The sequence below is a fragment of the Geospiza fortis genome, unplaced genomic scaffold (assembly GCF_000277835.1).
Source record: "Geospiza fortis unplaced genomic scaffold, GeoFor_1.0 scaffold666, whole genome shotgun sequence".
NCBI lineage: Eukaryota > Metazoa > Chordata > Aves > Passeriformes > Thraupidae > Geospiza > Geospiza fortis.
Window position 1 is genome coordinate 735,995 of NW_005054470.1, and position 18,728 is coordinate 754,722.

General features: G+C 37.6%; 1 protein-coding gene across 5 annotated transcripts in view; it reads right to left on the reverse strand.

The window, feature by feature from the left end:
• Positions 1-6,599: 6,599 nt before the first annotated feature.
• The window catches only part of EVC2 (EvC ciliary complex subunit 2), a 58,350-nt gene continuing 46,221 nt past the window's right edge, over positions 6,600-18,728 (reverse strand). For 3 of the 5 annotated variants that reach the window (XM_031062843.1, XM_031062844.1, XM_031062842.1), the window contains exons 15-21: positions 18,323-18,445; positions 15,340-15,567; positions 13,423-13,631; positions 11,881-12,016; positions 9,498-9,691; positions 8,504-8,605; positions 6,600-8,019 (exon numbers count right to left, since the gene is read on the reverse strand). In XM_031062843.1, coding sequence (XP_030918703.1) covers positions 7,683-8,019; positions 8,504-8,605; positions 9,498-9,691; positions 11,881-12,016; positions 13,423-13,631; positions 15,340-15,567; positions 18,323-18,445 — 1,329 coding nt within the window. In that variant the 3' untranslated portion in view covers positions 6,600-7,682. The remainder of the gene's footprint in view (positions 8,020-8,503; positions 8,606-9,497; positions 9,692-11,880; positions 12,017-13,422; positions 13,632-15,339; positions 15,568-18,322; positions 18,446-18,728) is intronic. The other 2 variants (XM_031062845.1, XM_031062846.1) reach the window with 2 other exon arrangements.

The window sequence follows — 18,728 nt, forward strand, 5'->3', positions numbered from 1 at the left end:
AAATAAGAAAAAATAAAAAACCTTGAAAAGCAGAACTGATGAATCTCGACTTCTTCAGTCACAAGGCTGAGAAAAAAAAAAGACTTTCTAATACCTCAGAGGTCATCTCAACCACAAAAACCCAAACCTGACTCCCCCAGGGCACAGCCCCAGTCCTCACTCACAGAAGCTGGAAAAGGAGCAAGAGTTGTTGGGCATGACAACTGGCAGCAATAAGCTAAATGCTTTCATAAAAAACATATTTCTCGGTGTGACAATGCCAAAATTCAACTGTTTGCCCGAAATCTTTCATTCATTCAAAAAACTTGTAATGATGGTCATAAAGTGATAGGCTAAAGTGTTGCTTAACATCAGCAGGTAAAGAGCACAGGGGTTACTCAGCTTCCCTTCAGACTGACTGCTCCAGGGGTCCAGAACAAGTCCAATGCAAAGCCCAGGTGGCTGTGCTGCCTCACTTTCTCCACCCACTGAAATTAAGGCACTTGAATTACTGGGTTTTCAGACTTCAGTTAACAACACTAAGGATTTTGGAGGATTTACATTTTAAAGGCTGCCTCTCTGGCAATAACATAACTCAGCCTGGTGGGGAGGAATACCTCTGCTTTCAAGCTTACAGTGAGTGTCTCCATTCATACAGGCAGGAGAGGGCTATCAAGTTGCATCTTCACATGATTTCTAGGACTGTTTGAAGTATATATCTGACTGTTTCTGAAGGATGAAACATTAAAATACCTTGTTTAAACACACTCACCTTGTAAAGCCCTGATGACTCATTAGGAAGGAATTAGAAAGAAAAAACCCAACTCTTAACTAAGAAAGTACATGTACATCTATGATTTCTCTAGCAAGTGTGATCTGTGTCAGCCAGTCAGCCACCCCCTGGCCATCCCTCGGATGATCACACATGAAATGCTGCTCTGGGAGCAGCACACAGCTGGAGAGCCTCCACTGAGCCAGCTTCACCTCATTTCTAGATGACAAAGACACTTCAGGATCAATCAGACACTAAGCTATGTAGTTCCACTGAGACAGGAATACTTTGGGACCACTGGCACATAACTGCTAATTAACATTTAGGTAACTGGGAAAATAACAGTTCAAGGCTTGTGAAATGTAGGTGTCTTTAGAGAAGAACTCATTGAAGATCATGTTTTGGATGTTGGATCCCTAAATACATCTCCTACCATTAGTACTAATACAAGATCACATGATTGTGGATTTAGCTATGAAGAACTGGTTTAAAACTAACAACTCTTTTATCCAAGCATTTTGTAATATGTTTTGCTTCTATTAAAAAAAACAAAACAAGTCTTATTTAAATAAAATCAGGAGAAAGGGAAAAAGATTTTCAGTCATTTAAAAGAATTGAGTAAAAGAGGGAAAAGGAAAGTGGAAACAAACCAGCCTAAATATTTTTATTTCATTTTGTTTATTGTGTGCTAAATGAGTTTTGTTTTTAAATTAAAGACATTCCTTCATTCTAAACATTGACCAGTTCTAATACCATATTTGTTTGAAATTGTTCCCACAGCAACTGCCAAGAGCTGAGAAGTTCTGGTTTTGTTTGAAAAACAACTCAATAGCAGTAAAGCTCCTCTGCTTTGCCCAAATGTATTTGTTAGTCTAATAAAACATAGTTGTTCTCTCTCCTAACCATGATGTCTGGGACTTAGTCTCTCTTGTGCAAAGAGGTTCTGAGATGCACAATGAAAATGCACCTCTGCCTTGCAGAAGCCATACACAGCAAAAAGGTCCAAGAGAAGGAGAAACCATCCCAGGGTGGTGCCTGTACCTGTCTCTCAGTTATGAGGAAAGCCACATTTAGCTTCAATTAGACACATTTAGATGGTCAAAATGTAGCAAAACAAATTGCAGCACATACCCTGTGCCCAGAGCGTGCTCTGACAGCCAGATCATGCTAGCAGGATTTTGTGCCACTCTGAATTACTCTCCAGAGGTACATGACACTGAATCACTATCTGCAGGGGCTGTATTAACCAAACCCTGACATCCTTATTTATGTAAATAGGATCACATTTAAGGAGCCATTCGTACACATAAAAATTGGAAGAGCCAGGAAGATGCCCAGTCATTTCTGCAGGGTTTTTTCCTCCCCAAAATTTATAGGGTTTTTCATATCATGATTTTCTTATCACATGTCCTTGGCAAATATTACTTCCAAATGAAGCGCTCTCTTCATACACTTCAATTAGGAAGAAAACCTCTCAAACACAGACACAAAGGCAGCAATACAGTTACTCTCAGAACAAAGTAATTTCATAACCTCATTGTACTCCTTCTACAGTCTGGGCTTGGAATAAGAAATTAATTTTACTCTTAAAAGCAACATACAAGATGCATTCAAAGATCATTTTCAGCACATGCACCATTCGTGCTACAGTTGACAGCTTTGCATCAAAAACCCAGAGGAAATCTGCTGACCCCACAGCTTTTCTATGCTGCTTTGGAGAAGACAGCTCATAAATCCCTTTTCTACCACTGCACTGCTATTTGAGAGTGAATTTCCATAAAGGGCCATGCTGTATATTCAACAGCTGGCTGCAAACTGCCTTATTCCACTACTGGTAGGATTTTCACTTGTTGTTCTATTTACAAGTGAAATGAAGTGCATCAGGGCCTCCCAGAGCTTTTAAGTTTTTGTATCCCAATACATGTGGCAAATTGTCACATCTCCAGCCAAAAAGTCAGAGACTCTGGAGGGCAAGGTAGGAGCTGATCTGTAGGGAATCACTTCACCCTGGGTGCTTTCTGAGCAGAGAAGACACAGAATGACTCTCTGGGCTTGCAGACACCAGTGACAAAACCCAGTCTGTATAAGCAGCTTCTTAGCACTGACACAGCTTGGACTATCTTCAGAGATTGCAAAGTAAACCTACATTTATATACTGTCTTGTAGACCTCATTAAAAAACCCCAAAAAACAAAACCAAACACATCCCCAAGGATAACCTTCTTCACCTGGGAACACACAAGTTTCTAGAAAGCTACAGACTTCACTACCTGCTGCACAGAAATATTTTACTTCTTCTGGAACAACACTACACAGGGATATCTTTGCTCAGCTGAGTAACTATAAAACCATTCACACATTGTAACCAGCTGTCATTCTCAACTACACAGTATCAAGAACTAAATTCCATCAGCAATGCCCAAATCTGCCAAGTTCTGAGCGCTATTATGGCTTGGAATGATACATACCACTTCCAGGTTTTAATTTATTTTCTTATTCAGTCATCTTTTTTCAAATAGAAGTGGTTGAAAATACACAGCCTCTTTTGTGAGATAATTTCTCTGGCATAATTGAAGAAGATGCTCCAACAATATTGACTTCTTCAAAATTCAGTTCCCTGCAAATATGTCTTCTGCTCTCCAGAGGAGTCTCTGAACCTTGGAGAAAACAAATTGCTTTTGGTCACTGTGACAGCTGAGGTGAGAAAAGTAACTGGTGGTTTTAGATAACAAGACTGCTCAAATACAGAGGTGGACATTACCAGTTCTCATGAAATATATTAATGAGATTAAACTTAGGTCACAGTTGGTCTGCACCACAAAGGCAAACAGTGAGCCTGCTGTATACCTTTTCACAAGGGTGGAGTCTGACTGACTTTCCCTGCCTTGCTCCCTGTGAACAACAAGAAAACAAGCAGGAAGACAGTACTAAAGACCTGAGCTGGTGGCCTTTGCCAGTAATTTTTACAAGAGACCTTGAGTGGAGAAGCAGACTGTGGAAAAGGCTAGATCCTTCCTGGAGCACTCAGCTAGAAGGACAATGTTCATCACTTGCTGTGATGGTGTTCACAGAGGTCTTAGGATGAGGGAAGAGATGAGGATCTGACTCCATGTTTCAGAAGGTTTGATTTATTATTTTATGATATATATTATATTAAAACTATACTAAAAGAATAGAAGAAAGAATTTCATCAGAAGGCTAACTAAGGATAGAAAAAGCAAGAATGATAACAAAGGCTTGTGGCTCGGACAGAGTCTGGACAGCTGGACTGTGATTGGCCATTAATTAGAAACAACCATATGAGACCAATCACAGATCCACCTGTTGCATTCCACAGCAGCAGATAACCATTGTTTACATTTTGTTCCTGAGGCCTCTCAGCTTCTCAGGAGGAAAAATCCTAAGGAAAGGATTTTTCAGAAAATATCATGGCTACAACTTGCACAGTACTGCTATTCATACGAACTCACACAGCTCTCAACAGCCTGTGACAGCACAGCTTCACAACTCAGCAAGGAAAACAAGCTTTATGCTGGTACACCTAAGGCTGCACCAGCTACATAAGCACAGCATGGGGCAACAGATGAGTGAACCTGGCATTTGATGCTTTGCAAATCCCACTGTCAGTCTCTTGGGAAGCTGGAGCTGTTGACAAAAGGCAGTGTAATTATTGGCACTGGGTTCTACAAAGGTAACAGCATAAAAACTTAACATTCCCCAGAAGAAATGAAGGTGTTAAAATAGCAGCTGGGTAAATACCAGATAATGAAAGAAAGCAGCATGAGTTCCCCAGGTTCAAATAAGGCAGACAAGTACTTTGTAGAACTGACCTTATTAAAGAGACATTATCAGTTTAAAAATTCATCTAAACCCTAAGCAGTTACAGTCATCAGTGAAGATAAAAGTTACCTATTAAACATAACAATTATTTCCACTAATGCGTCAATCCTTTTACTTCCATTTTTACATTTTTTTGTAGTGAAGTGCCAGGTCCATATAGGTATTCTCATTTTTGTTTACAACAGATTGACTTTGACACAGATAGGCTCTTCCAGAACATCCAGTTATTCACTCTTGATATGAATTATTCTTCATTAGGCCTAGCATGAGCATTCTACTTCATAATAAATTAATACACAATACCAAGGTTAAAGAAATTTAATATAAATTTATGATAAGAAATCTCAACTCACTTGTTTCAGAGAAGCATTTTCACCTCAATCACAGCAGGACATTTTTAGTACATCTTTCCTGAAATATTTTTCATCGTGTGGGATCCTTTTTATTAAAAAAATACCAACCTTCAAAATGTATTCTTTTTATTTAAAACTTGACAGAGTGGGGAATATGTATTGCATGCTAATATGTATCCAGTATCCAGGTATCCCAAGCCAAAAATACAGCAAGGTGAGCAGAAAGGTGGGTTATTGTTAATGCTGAAGAGCCTGGGCATAACAAAGCCTCCTGAAAATCCTGAACCCTGGGCACAAGGGCTGTTAGCTGCAAGCTGACATTACTGAAGCACATGTTGAAAAAATCATAACAAAGCTACAGTTTATTAGTCTAGCATGGAGAATAATTTCTTCAATAAAATTTACCATTGCCAGTAAGTTGTTATTTACTGTATGGATTAAATAATTGTCCAAGGATAGTTATTTTTTCTTGTTCTTTGTATGCTTTGGCTCCTTGTGCAATGGCTTCATGTTGAGGGAAGACCACAGTGCCATGGAGATGGGAGTACACAGGGAACTGTCAAGGGCAACGGGAGAAGCAATGAACTTCCAGGAGAACACAATTGATTTGGACAATGTTTCAAACACTGAAGAAGTTGGCCCTCTATTACTTCTTGTACTGATGACTGTGAAACCAAATGGGATGAATTTGAATGGCTTGTCCAGCACACACATTCTTTGGGAGACTTCAGGTGTGAAATAATGATGGCAATACCTATGACACACACACACAAAGCTGCACAATCAAGAGCTGGCCCTCTGTCCTCTTGAGCAACTCAAAGCTGAATGCAAGCCAACCCTTCACTGAAGTGGGCTATTTCCTAGTTAGTACTTCTTTCACAAGGCACAAGAGATGTCAAGATCTGGATGTTTCTTTGAATATGTATTGCATGGTATGAGAGTGACTCATAGCAGGGAGTGACTTTCCCTGCTAGAAAGTTAGAGTCACTGAACTGCTTCAAATTTGTGATGAGGTGTGAGAGACTTAGAGCTTAAATCAGCTTTCTATTGCTAGACACAGAGATTATTTATTAAGGATAATAAATTGATATTGTAATCAACATTCAGATGTTGCATTTTATTATTGCAACCTAGAGCTATTGGCCTCCATGTCTTATCTGTGATGAGTTAATGTCATTTCCCTCTTATATTGTAACAGTGAAGAGCCTGGGCTTGCAAAGACATCCTGAAGGGACTGACATTCAAGAAGGTACTTCAGCTTTCAAGTGCTCCTTGCAGCCATGAGCTGTCCAAGTTTTCCAATTGCTTTCTTGCCTCTTTCTGAAACACCTGAGGCTCCTCCTGTACAGCTCTGGCCCACTTCCAAGGCAGGACAGACCCTACTCTTTACCCACTTGTGCCTTGGGGATGAAATACCAGACACAGTTAAAACAGCAGCTCTGGACTCCCCCAACCCTGACAGACTCTCTTCCTGTGACAGCAAATACTTCCATGAAAAGATTGAAGAATGCAATGAAATAATAATTAGGACTGTCATTCTAATTACTGCATACATTTTCTAATACTAGTAGTGCTAGGAAACACTAATTGTCTTCTGTGGAAGGAATATGTAAACTTGTCAGAGAAGGGGGCAAAAAAATGCCAACTGCAGACACGTATATCGTAACATTTTAATTTTTAATTAATATGGTACCCTATTAATAAAAAGGCACAGAAGATCTGTACATGAAAAAATACAAAATATATTATCACAGTGGCCTCAGAGCACAGCATTCAAATACAATTACAACCCCCTCAAAAGCAGGCTTGAATAATAAAAAATATTAACAAACACATATGGTTATTTTAATTAGCTTTTCCTGTTCCTCTTTTTTGGATTAATATTTATAGGACTCTTTGAGTCAACTAGACATGTTTAAAAATTACCTCTTTCTGAAGTATAAAATTATATTCTCATCAATTTAGAGAAATTCAGGAATAAGAACTTCAAAAATATCTAAAATTGTGAAAATTGGCACACTGCAATCAAAAGAGTTTCTGAAGGCATTACATACCTATTTACATTTTTCACTTTTCTACTGAGCAAATGTGATGACACTGCTCCACCAAGGAAAAGACTGCAACAGGTTGTAAATATGTAACAGTTTGGAACTGTAGCCACACTCACAGTTCAACTGAAGCAAGTTTAGAAACAGAGAAATGCTGAAGTTACTCCAGGATGTAAGGTTCAGTACTCAAGAATATGCTAAAGATCTGGACGACCAGCTGTCATTGCAGAACACAGACTGCAGAAGAAACAGGCAAAGCCTATTAGGAACACAGTGTTAAACAGTAAATTAACTTGAATAACATAAAATCAGAGAACAGAGGCCATGTGGTTCTTCTACTACATCTCTTCATGTCATCTGCTATACTGCAGCTTACCAAAAAAATATAAATACAAAAATAGTAAATCAGTACCTACTATATACCATAAATAACCTTTCTGTATAATTTATGAAAATACAACTATGGTAAAAATCAGTGCAAAAATGACCAAAATGTAGTGAAGGAACACAGAGTCCTGCCTGCCAGAATGTGCATCATAGAAAACCCATATTTACCTAGTGCAACAAAGCACTGACAAGAATTAAAAAATGCAAGATGCAGATCACCAACTGTGCCATCCTAAAATTACATCTATTTCCAATATCAGATTAAAAAAACACACGTTATTTGAACTGTACACTTCATTCTTCATCATTTTACTGAATTTGAAATAACTTCCTCTTCCCTAATTGATACTCTAAATGGAAGTTGCTCTTGTGAGTCCATGTTTGCACGCGCAGCCTTTTTAGAATTAAGAAAGTTCTTTTTCTTTTTCCTTGGAAAATTATGCAAAGCAAGTTTTGGATCACTTGGCTCACGGAACAGAAGTATCTTCTCCCCTGTGTCTAACAGCTCTATGGCTTCAGCAGCTGCAGAGTTCAGAGAAACTGGTGGATCAGGCTGTTCGACAGGAGGGTGTGCAGCTGAACATCCCAGATGAATGAATGCTGCTTTTTCCAAGACAGCAAGTTGCTTCTTCTTTATCACACTACATCAATGAGAAAAATTGAGGTGAAAAGTGAAAACACAGGCAAAAAATGCACAACGTCCTATAACACACCTTGCCACAGAAGTGGTGACTTTGGAAGCTAAAGAAAATCACATTTCAACAGGGAGAATTGTAGTTTTCATTCCAATTCCTAATAATTCATGTATCATTTTCTGAGATACAAAATTGCAAAAGGAAAGGCAACCTCATAATAAATAAATATAGGGAAGATGAGCAATGTATGTGAAAAATATAAGAATTTTGTGTATATGTACAGAAAAATCTTCTTAGGTATTTACTATATTGCTTATTATGTGTAAATATATTGTAGGAAACATAAGAACTAGATAGAGAAGTGTTAGAAAATGCATACTTATAAACTAATCTTCTGATTTTCAAAAGCTGTAAGAAGAATCTTGGCACATTAAATAAACTATAAAGACAAAAGAAAACCCAGGTATGTTTGTTCTGGTTTTCTCCTTACCTGTTTTTTCTCTTGTTTAGAGGAGGGATCTTTTCTAAACTTCTGTTTATCAGATCTTGCCTTATTTTGTTCTCCAGTGTTTGCCACAACTCTCGGCTCTTCCTGAAGGAGCAGGAAAGAAAAATTCCCAGCAGCAAATTCCCAAATATACACATTTTTCTTCCCTCTCTGACTTTAGCTACCAAACACAGGACAGCAACAGCACAAATGCAGTCAGTAAGAGTGTTCAAGTACTTTTGCTGCTCTGCCACAAATCATTTAAATCAGTTAAGATCAGACCTCAGGGCATGGTACCAAGGACTCTTATCTGCTCCTTGAGAACCCACAGCTGCCAAGGCCTGGGCTCAGTGCCACATCTGCTTTTGTCTCCTGCCCAGGTCATGGCAGGGAGTTGGGAGAGCAGGTCCTGAGTATCCCTTGGTGTTACTGCACAGATCTGAGCTCATGTTAATGGGGCTAAAGGGGAGTGACAAAGGCCCTGAGAGTCTACCAGTGTCTGTGAGAAAAGGGAAACTCAGTGCCCACTTGGAACTTCAGTAATTAACTACAAAGGGACAGACATCTGCAAGGTTGAAACTTTCACTATTAGGAAGGAGGATCTCCTTTACATCTTTAAGAGCTACAGACACATAAAACCCAGTGTATCATGAACATTATTAAAAAAAAGTGGAAGGAAAATATTTTAACAAACTCCAATTCAGGCAACAGAAAGAAAATGATCAGAACAGGATTTATAAATCCATGAAAAAACTGTTTAATTAATGAACTTATAAAATGATTTTAACTTTTTATTAATAAATTTATTATAGTTAAAACACTTCACAAAATAAGGTAGCAGTTTTAAAGTATTTTTACCCCAGAAAGTAGTTCAAAAGGAAATTTATGAACCTGTGATTTTTTTCTATAGCTGTCAATCTCATTGTTCAGCAAACAGATATACACATAAAACAACAACCTTGTCTTGCAGTGGTCTACAAGAAAACATCACACCTACCTTTTCTTACAGCTGCCAGACTCATCTGCATTACTGTCACTTTCAACAGCACCATCTGAATATTTACTGATGGAATCAAGGACACAAAGAACCTCACTTTGTGAGCTGGAGGGCAGCAGCAAGTTCAGGGCCCTGTGCAACACCCCCACTGGCACCCTCGTCAGTTTAGCTAAATAACCTGCCAGACGAAGCTCCTAGAGGATAAATGAGTAGAAGAAAGATAAATTCAGCACTGAAAATAAATGTTAGCCAATCTTAGTTACTGTTATTCAATAAATAGTCATTATGGAAACAAAAAATATTATTGAAGATTATTTTAGTAGTGACAATTTTGGCATCAAGTGCTCACACTTCCATGTTCACTGTTTCTACCCACAGTGGCCCATGTATACCATGGCTGTCCATCTAATTTGGGATTTTGGCAATGTAAATGCTAAATAACCAGCTGATCTTACAATATCTGCTTAGGGCATGTACTTGATGCCCTTTGGTTTGAAAAATAACAAGACAATTACATTCTAACATGTAAGGCTTAATTAATTCATGGATTCTACTACTATAAGGAAATCATTTAAAGACAGCAAGGAAGCAATATGGCATTCCTTGGTCTGTAAAATTATGGAGGGAAAAACAGCCTTGAAAAGCTTTGTCATGGTTGATCACTTCATTGTTCAGCTTTTCCTAACATCAGAATCTGTGATAAGCTAAGAAAACAGCTTGTTAAGAGGTGAAGGAAAACACCTGCTTTTCTTTTGGTAGTATTTTTTTATTTCCAAATGTCCTGCCCAATTTTTGCCCTAAGGTCAGTAGTAAAGCACATTCATACAATGTTCAAATAGACTGAGTTCAAATTTAGTTGTTCCATAGACACTCAGCCAGCCCTAGCTCCTGCCCCACTCCAAACATCAAAATTCCATTGCTATTTTCTGCTCTTTTGTCATAAAAACAGTGTCCCCAGGGTGTTTCTGCAGATCTCTTGTGTGTATCAAATATGAAAAGTCTACAAAATATTAAGGACCACGTGGAAAGGAAAGAGTAAGGCAAATGAAAGCAAGTTAAATGTCTCAAAGAATGCCAGAAAGAAAAGCTGCTGTTGTCTATTCAAGCCATACATGTAGCTCAGGTAGCTGAAGTTAGGTAAGACATGCCAAACACGATGACTCATGACAGCTGAGTTATCAGCACTCTGCAGACCCTCCTGTAAATGCTGATGGAGGAGATGACTACAAAGCCCATGTCACATAAAACCCCACAAGGTCCCAGGAAGACAGGCAGGTTTCTTTTTCCAGAGTAGTTTCAAAAAGTCACAGCAAATGTTTGACTCCTTTTCTGTGTGACAACTTTTCAGAGGAGTGAATTCACCGAGGAGATCCCTGGATTATCTGAATCCTCTTTGAAAGAAACAAAGCATCACCAGCAAGGCAGTCTTAAGCCCAATTTAGACAGCCATACAAAATAAAGAAATCAATCAACCTCCTTTTCCCATAATTGTCCTTCAAGCAGAGAATTCTCTCTGAAAGGTAAGAAAACACTTTCCAAAGTTTTCTGGCCTCTTCAGTGTTGGTATAGATTTTACATGGAAACCACTGAGATCACACAGACTTAACAAGTCCTAAGACTGATGAGAGATTAGTAAATTCATACAGTTCTTAAAATATTTTCAGCATGACTAGACACCAAAGTTGAACACCAAAGAGATGTTTGCTCAGGCTACTTAGTGAAAGAAATTATTTGATTCTTCTTTGGAGAGGAATGCAAATAAGAGCATAAGTCTTAATATAAACACCTAGTCTAATTTCTATAGTACTGTCATGTAGTTCTGGTCTTTAAACACTGCTCTTCTCTAAACTTACAAAATGCAACATTAAGTGAGAATAAACATGATAGATCTCTGAGACCTATTCTGCTCTTTGGCAAAATGTTCTCAGGATCTTTAAACCAGTTTTGAAAACAAGTATGAGTAATGATACTAGAAAATTTAACTAGCAGTCCTGCTATCATTTAATTTTGAAACATAATCAATGCAAATCATTCTTAATGCTCGTCAAAATCTAAACAAGACTCTTTTTACATTACATGAAGATTCAACTGTAAATCTGTCAACCAGAAAATCAGGCACTTCAGCTCTCCACAGAAGGAAATGCAACAGAACAAACCCTAAAAAGATTTGTAAATGAATAAACAGAAGTATAACTCAGTAAAATTCAAAAGGCTGAAAGTAGCTCAGAATTAGCTGAAGTGACTGACAGTATAGGCTGCAAGCTGGTAGCAAGTACTAGCAGAGAGTAACTCTGAATAGACCTAATGGTTCCCAAAAAAGAAAAGCTGATATCCAGATACAGCTGTAATTTAAACTTGGAACTTTGTTCAATTTCATGCTTACCTGACTATAAATTGCCAAAAACGCGTTCGTTTCTATATTTTCCAGGAGATCTTCAAGCACCACGCAATTCCACTGCTCATCTCTCAAGCTGAAGTGAAAGACAGAATTAACATTGAAATCTTCCCAGGTGCAATGACTGTATTATGGGAAACAAAATTGGAAGGTCACCCATTCAGGAAGCATATCTGTCTGTCAGCAAATCTGCTGTGAGCAGCCTAACTTCTAAAACATGCCAAATTCTCTTCCGTGCTTCCCTGAACCTCCAAGCAAACATCAGAGCAGAATCTAAGGCTATGCTCTTGCACACAATTCAAATCTGGAATCACTCCAAAGCAATGTGATTCAACCCATCCCCATCCTCTTCCCTCCTTTTTAAATTTCATCACACTTTAAGGCAAGTTGTGGATCTTTTTGTAGCTGAAATATGATATTAAGCAGTTAACTTCCTCATTGCTGGTGATTATTTTTCTTTTCTAGACCAAAACATGATGACATCATGCACAAATCCTGCAATGTACAAAAGTACAAAACTTGTTCCTTCCAGTAAATTTTCAAGTAAAGCCTAGTTGCAGTTTCTTTAAAGGTTTTTCTGATAGGTTACCAGCTGGTGGATACTCGTACAGAGATTTATCTGATCTTCTACTGACTCTTTACTTCTGCAACAAGAAATCTAAACTAATTGTTAATCTAAACTAAACACAGCTCCAGCTTTTTCAGAATTAAAACAGACTTACCACTATCACAGCCATTTTTAATAGATCAGTGGTTTTATGGAAAACCACTTCTTAATGGAAAGCAAACTTTGAGGACATCACATGAAGCTTGAAATGTGCTAGGCTTTTAATACTGTGCTTTTAATACTGTAAACATGGAAATGTCATTTCTACCTCCTGTAACCCTAATAAAAGTAATACAATAGGCTGCAATTTTGCAAATTATCACCCATTTTTGCTAGGCAGCCATTATGACCACACAGATATTTCTATATACCTCCCAAGAGGCATTTTATTTGTCGCTGATATCTTTACTTAAAAACTGGCCAGGGAAAATTGAAATTGAAGAGGAGTTTATACATCTCATCAAAAATAATTGTGTGCCAGGGAATTCAGTCTACGGTATGACAGTGGAGATGGAAATTCAATTTAAATTGTCTCAGCTATTTCCTCTGACCCCAGCAGATGCTGCTCTGAAGTCCTTCCCCATCTTCCTGGGAGACAAAGCAATAGGAATAAAATTATTTTCCTCCTTAATGCTAAGATGTATCATTATTTTTCCACTATCCCTGTCAAAAAAATGGCGACTGCCATGCAACACACAGCACCCTTTATATGCTACTAAGTTATTATTATTTCATGTTTCTTATTTCAATATTCCCAATCCCTCAGCCATGCTCTGGGCCACAGCACAAGAAGGCAGAGATCAAATACAGATGCATGGTCCCTCCCCAGTACAGCAGAACATTCCTCCTGCTGCTTCTCCAGAGTATCTTATGGTCCATAAGATCTGCAGTAACATGGTAAAACCTGAGACCAAAGAACTTACCTTTGCTGGTACAGGTTTATAAATTGTCTACATTTATTCATGGCCTGTCTTAACAGAACTGTCACATGTCTTTCTGCATTGGTGTCCACAGCTTCATTTGAGAGTCCCAAACCATCCAGAAAACACCTCTGCCTACTCATTAGATGCTGCTGCACTGACTCCTTATTCAACATCTCATACTCCAGCTTCTTTTCAAGTTCTTCAATCTCCTAGAGGTTGAAAATGCATGATGATAAGAAGTTAAATTATAACTTGAAAGAACAAATTTCATTTGGAGTGAAGAAAAAAGATGATGGTATCAGATTTTCTGATATTACTTTATTCATTTCTTATTCTACCCAGCCACTTGCAGTCATTACACTTTTCAATTCATTGCACAGCTTCAGTAAACATGACTGGCACGTTATGAATATCAGAACAATGAGGAAAGCTATGACTCAATTTTCATTGTGTTAAAAGTCACTGCTCTCTGAAACCTTCCACTGTAGAGGACATCCAGCAACTAGACTGTCAGCATGGCTGAGATCAAAACAAAGAACCATTCAAATTCATTTGTAAGCTGCATAAACCCACTGAAACAGCTTGAGAACTCAGACTAACTAATTTTAGTTATACCAAATTAACAGCTCATATCAAATGGATTTAAGTTAAAAGGCAGTAATTCATAATTAGTCTGATAAAGGGTTAAAATAAAATGCTCAGAAAATCAAAAGGTTAAAATCCAAAGTCTTCAGTGGACTGGATCCCCCATGCTAAAAATCTCACTTTGGTCAAAAAGTCAAACTAGACACCAGAAGGAAGGCTTCATGTTCCCATTTCCAATGTCACTGTTGTCTCACCTCAACTTTTACATTGCTTACTACCTCAAAGCCCCACTTCCTAACCTGTACCTTGGATAAAATGCTGAATTTTAATCGATTCCTCTGCCTCATCAGCTGTATTTAACCCAGTGTTAGCTATTCTGTTTCACGTCTGCCCCTTCTTCAATCCTTTTTCTTCACCTGTTCAAGAACAGAGAAGGTGAAAGCAACTTCTCCGAAAAGCCCCCTCACACTTAAAGCATACAAGGCAAAAATACTCTTCCTACATTCAACTTTCACTATTTCCTACAGCTCTAATACAAATTCAAGAAAAACTGGAGGCATATAAGCATCCTAACTGCCACTCTATGAGAAACTCTGTAGAGATGACCACATTAAAATTTAACAAGGAATTTTCACAGCAGTAGCTGTCTAATGATGCCCTCTAGCAAAGAGGTTTTTCTCAAAAACCCATTTTGTTTGTTCTACTCCAGTGCTCTCCCCAAGCCTCACTTGGATGGTTTCAAATAGCAGATGCAGAAAAAAAAATCCTTGTGAAAACAGAGCACTGAAGTATTAAAAAAGGATTAGAAAATTGGCAGATATCAAATATGTAATAAATATGGTGAAAGGAAGAGGTTTTTCCAGATTTTCTGCTATTTAAGCTGCATGAGTGTGCCTGGAGTGAGACAGGTAGGAGGCTGTATAGATAATCTCTAAAAACTTGACAATTGAAGCATACCATGTGGTTATGGATTTAGCATATGGACAGCATTATAACATGAGTAATTCTGTAAGACAGACACAACAATTTACTCTTCTGTCATGAGTCCAAAGCACTTCTCAACTGTCTTTCTTTCAATCAATAAAATACTAAGTAGCCACCAAAATACTGCCCTTTCTGCCAGCATGCATCTGTAACAAAAAAAACCAAAAAACACAATCTTCCTTGGCTCAGCTTCTCTTTATGTCTTTTACTGAATGCATTGAAGTGCACATACTCACAGAAATTAAAGTCTGGACCACTAGAAGCTGCAAACCAGCAGCTAAATCAAAGGTACTCTAATAGTGGTGGTTTCCTAACAGGATTTTTTCTTTTAATAACTATATTACTTACAGGATTATGTGCTTCTAAAATTTGAATACATTCCAGTTTTGACAGGGTTTTTGACGTGTTCAGTTGTTCAAAGAGCAAAGCTTGCACATTTATGATAGCAGCATATAGCTCCAGCATTTTGGATTTTTTAACAGTCTTTTGAAAGGCTAAAGAAGCACTATACTCTCCAAGTTTATTTTCCAGATTGCGCAGGTGACATTCTTTTTCAAGCTGCAACTCATACTTAATCTAAAAAAAACCAAAAACCAAAACACAAAAGATAGATTAACAGAAACTCTTACATGCACACTTATGATTTTAGTACTCTGTAATTAACAAGCAGGATTATGAGAGCAAATAAATCAGTGCTGTTATCTTAAAATGTAATACACTGTTTCAAGAAGTGCTTTTAACCTTCAATTCCAATTTTGTACTGTAATCAAAAAAACCTTCAGTACAGTCAAATACTTTAAAGAGATCAGGCTTTCTTTTCAGGTAGTCAAAACTGAAATATTAAATGCTAACCCAAAACAGAGGGTCAATATAATTTTTATTATAATAAAATTAAAAGCTAGAAACACAAATAAATCAATGGTTAAATGGAAAGAACATATGCCCTTTTGCTTAGAAAAAACATGGAACTTACAGAAAGACTGTATTTCTTTTCAAATTGGCAAGTGTCAGTTAATGCTGACTGATGACATTCAACCATTCTTTGAGCAAATAACAAAAGATCTTCTTATATAAAACAGAGTTAAACTGTAAGTCAAAAGTCTATTGGCAATGGATTTCCAATAAGATTAGAACTGGACTGGATCAACATCAAACAGCATAAAATCAAAGTATAACTCAATAACAGTGTTGCTGCCACACATTTGATGGAACATCCATGGGAACTACTGAAGGGTGAAAGGCAAGTGCAGCACGTGCAGGCACAGGATCCAATGCATGAGCTCTCCATGATGTACCACTGACACTGAGAGCCAAGGACACTGCACTGTGACTGTTCTTCTGAGGGACAGTGTCTACAGCAGCCAGCTGCCATTACCTTCTTTAGGTGCTTCCCTTTCAGCTTGTCACTCTAAGCTCCCTTCACACTCAAAGAAAAGACACTTCTCAGTAGATTGCAGATCCTAAAATATGGATTTCCACTGACATGTAAAGTGGATGTCTAGGTCAGACACCAATGGCTCCACTGCATATCTAACATTTAGGCAGCTGAATCTTCAAAAGACTACAGTAAACAATTACCAGTTAGTTTTTTTTTCTCTCTCCCTGTACTATTCATGTGGGCCCAGAGAGACGGATTGTGAGAGAAAAAAGACACAAAGAGAGAAAGCATATGCAGCCCTGAGAGCTCCAACTCAACTACTTGGTGTTTTAGAACAGTTAGAAATATTTAATCTTTTAAACATAATGCATACTTTAAATTAGTATAAAATTAATATACATCTTTTAAAATAGGAAGAAATATTTCACATATTTTACAATGAGGGTGGTGAAACACCTTTAAAATTATACAGCAAATGAACTCCTCTTAAACAAACAAAATGCTTCATCACTCAACTGGTATTGCTGTCTACCCCCAGCCACATCAGTCTCTTTCTGACTCTTGCCAGCTCTGAAACCAGCCATACAATGAGAACAACAACAGCTATGCCAGATGGCGCATATAAAACTGGAGCAAGGAGGTTTAGAGAAGCTACATTTCCAATTTAAAAACAAGATTCTAATAAAAATGTAAGACAGCATTTGCTGCCTTACATTTACTAAACAAGTATTCAGTACTTTTTTGCCTCTAAAGCTTAGCCCATAATCTGATGTACATTCAAGGAAGAGTACCAAAACCACCTAAATTTCGAAAATCAGGGCATTAGGTATTGAAGTCAAAATTTCAATGCCTCTGTTAAATGCCTCTAATCTGAGGATTAGAACATTCTCAGACCACAGTTATTAAACTTGTGAAGAGTGCTAGAACACACTTGCCTTCTTGTTGCAGTCTTGCCCAAGCACCTGCTCTCACTTTCAAAGATTGGGTGCTAGACTAGATAAACATTTGCTTTTAGCACCTGCAACCAAATCAAACAATGTGTTGGTCTCACATAAAAGTGAAAAAATTTCTGAATTAACACATTGACCCAGTATTTTTCATTTTTCAGGACAGAGGTATAAAAAGCTAAGAAATAGGTATAAAAATAGCTTTTTGTCCCAATTGGTACAAAAACTGATCTTGTAATCACTTTTGAAACTATTTTTTTATCTACCAATTTTAATTACCAATGACACCTGCTTGTCATGCATAGTTTCTACAGCTGTGCACCACCTGTGTTTAACAAGCTTATCATTGCAATGTCCTCCTGACATGCAAGACTAATATTATCCATATCATACACATATGAAAGATCTCTTGGAACATCTACTAGCAAGGAAGCAAAAAGCCTTCCAATCCCATATTAAAGTCAACTCATTTCTCAAGCATTAACTTTAGATTGGGGCTGTGTGGTTTTAAAAGGTACCCACCAGAATTAAGACTTCCTTTCAATTAACTCTGTACAAATAAACTCATACCCTACCCAAAAAGCTTTGGGATCTAAGAATCCATTTTTGGACTTTCAGCAGCATTAGCAGATGTCCAGGAACTAACTGCTGCTCAGCTGAAGCATGCATTGAAGCACCTTCCACGTCTGAAAGCCTTCCTAGAAAACCACAGGATCTAGAGCAGCCTTGCAAACTTGCACACACGAAGCCCCAGAACCACTGGAAGAAAAAGGGGTGAGACATGAAACCAGATCTGTAACTAAGATGCAAAAGTTAAAACAAAGCAAAAACTATTAAGTGTGAAATGCAGCATCTTGATAAAGGCAGGCAATAGTAGGGAGATGCATCATGCCACTTTACCTTACACCTTTTTTCTCTGGTTCTTATTCACATTGATAGAATGCTGTCAATCTTTAATTACTAAAGATCTAGGTATTGACCTCAGTCCAGAAAAGATTGTACTTACCCTATTCAAATTTTCACCTTTCACTGAGTCTTCATAAATTAAAATTTTGTCCTGTAAAGATTTCTTCAGAATATCTAACTTATGTTTATTCCTGGATCCTGTTTTCCCCATTTTAGAATGCTGCTGTAACAAGATGAGCAAAAATGCTTTATTTGTAAGAGGTATATGAGGATGCTAATGTTAAAATTATTACTTGGTATTATTGGCACATCCACCAAATAATCAAAAACTTGGAAAATATGACTTTCACTGAGAAAGTTCATCTGAAATGAAGGTGCTGCCTATTCATTCAGAACATTCATTTTGGACATTCAGAAAAAATTAGAATTTTAAAAAAAATTTCTTTCAAGTAGAATTATATATTCATTCTTTCCATGAAAACTCATAGCATATAAATTTGATTTTA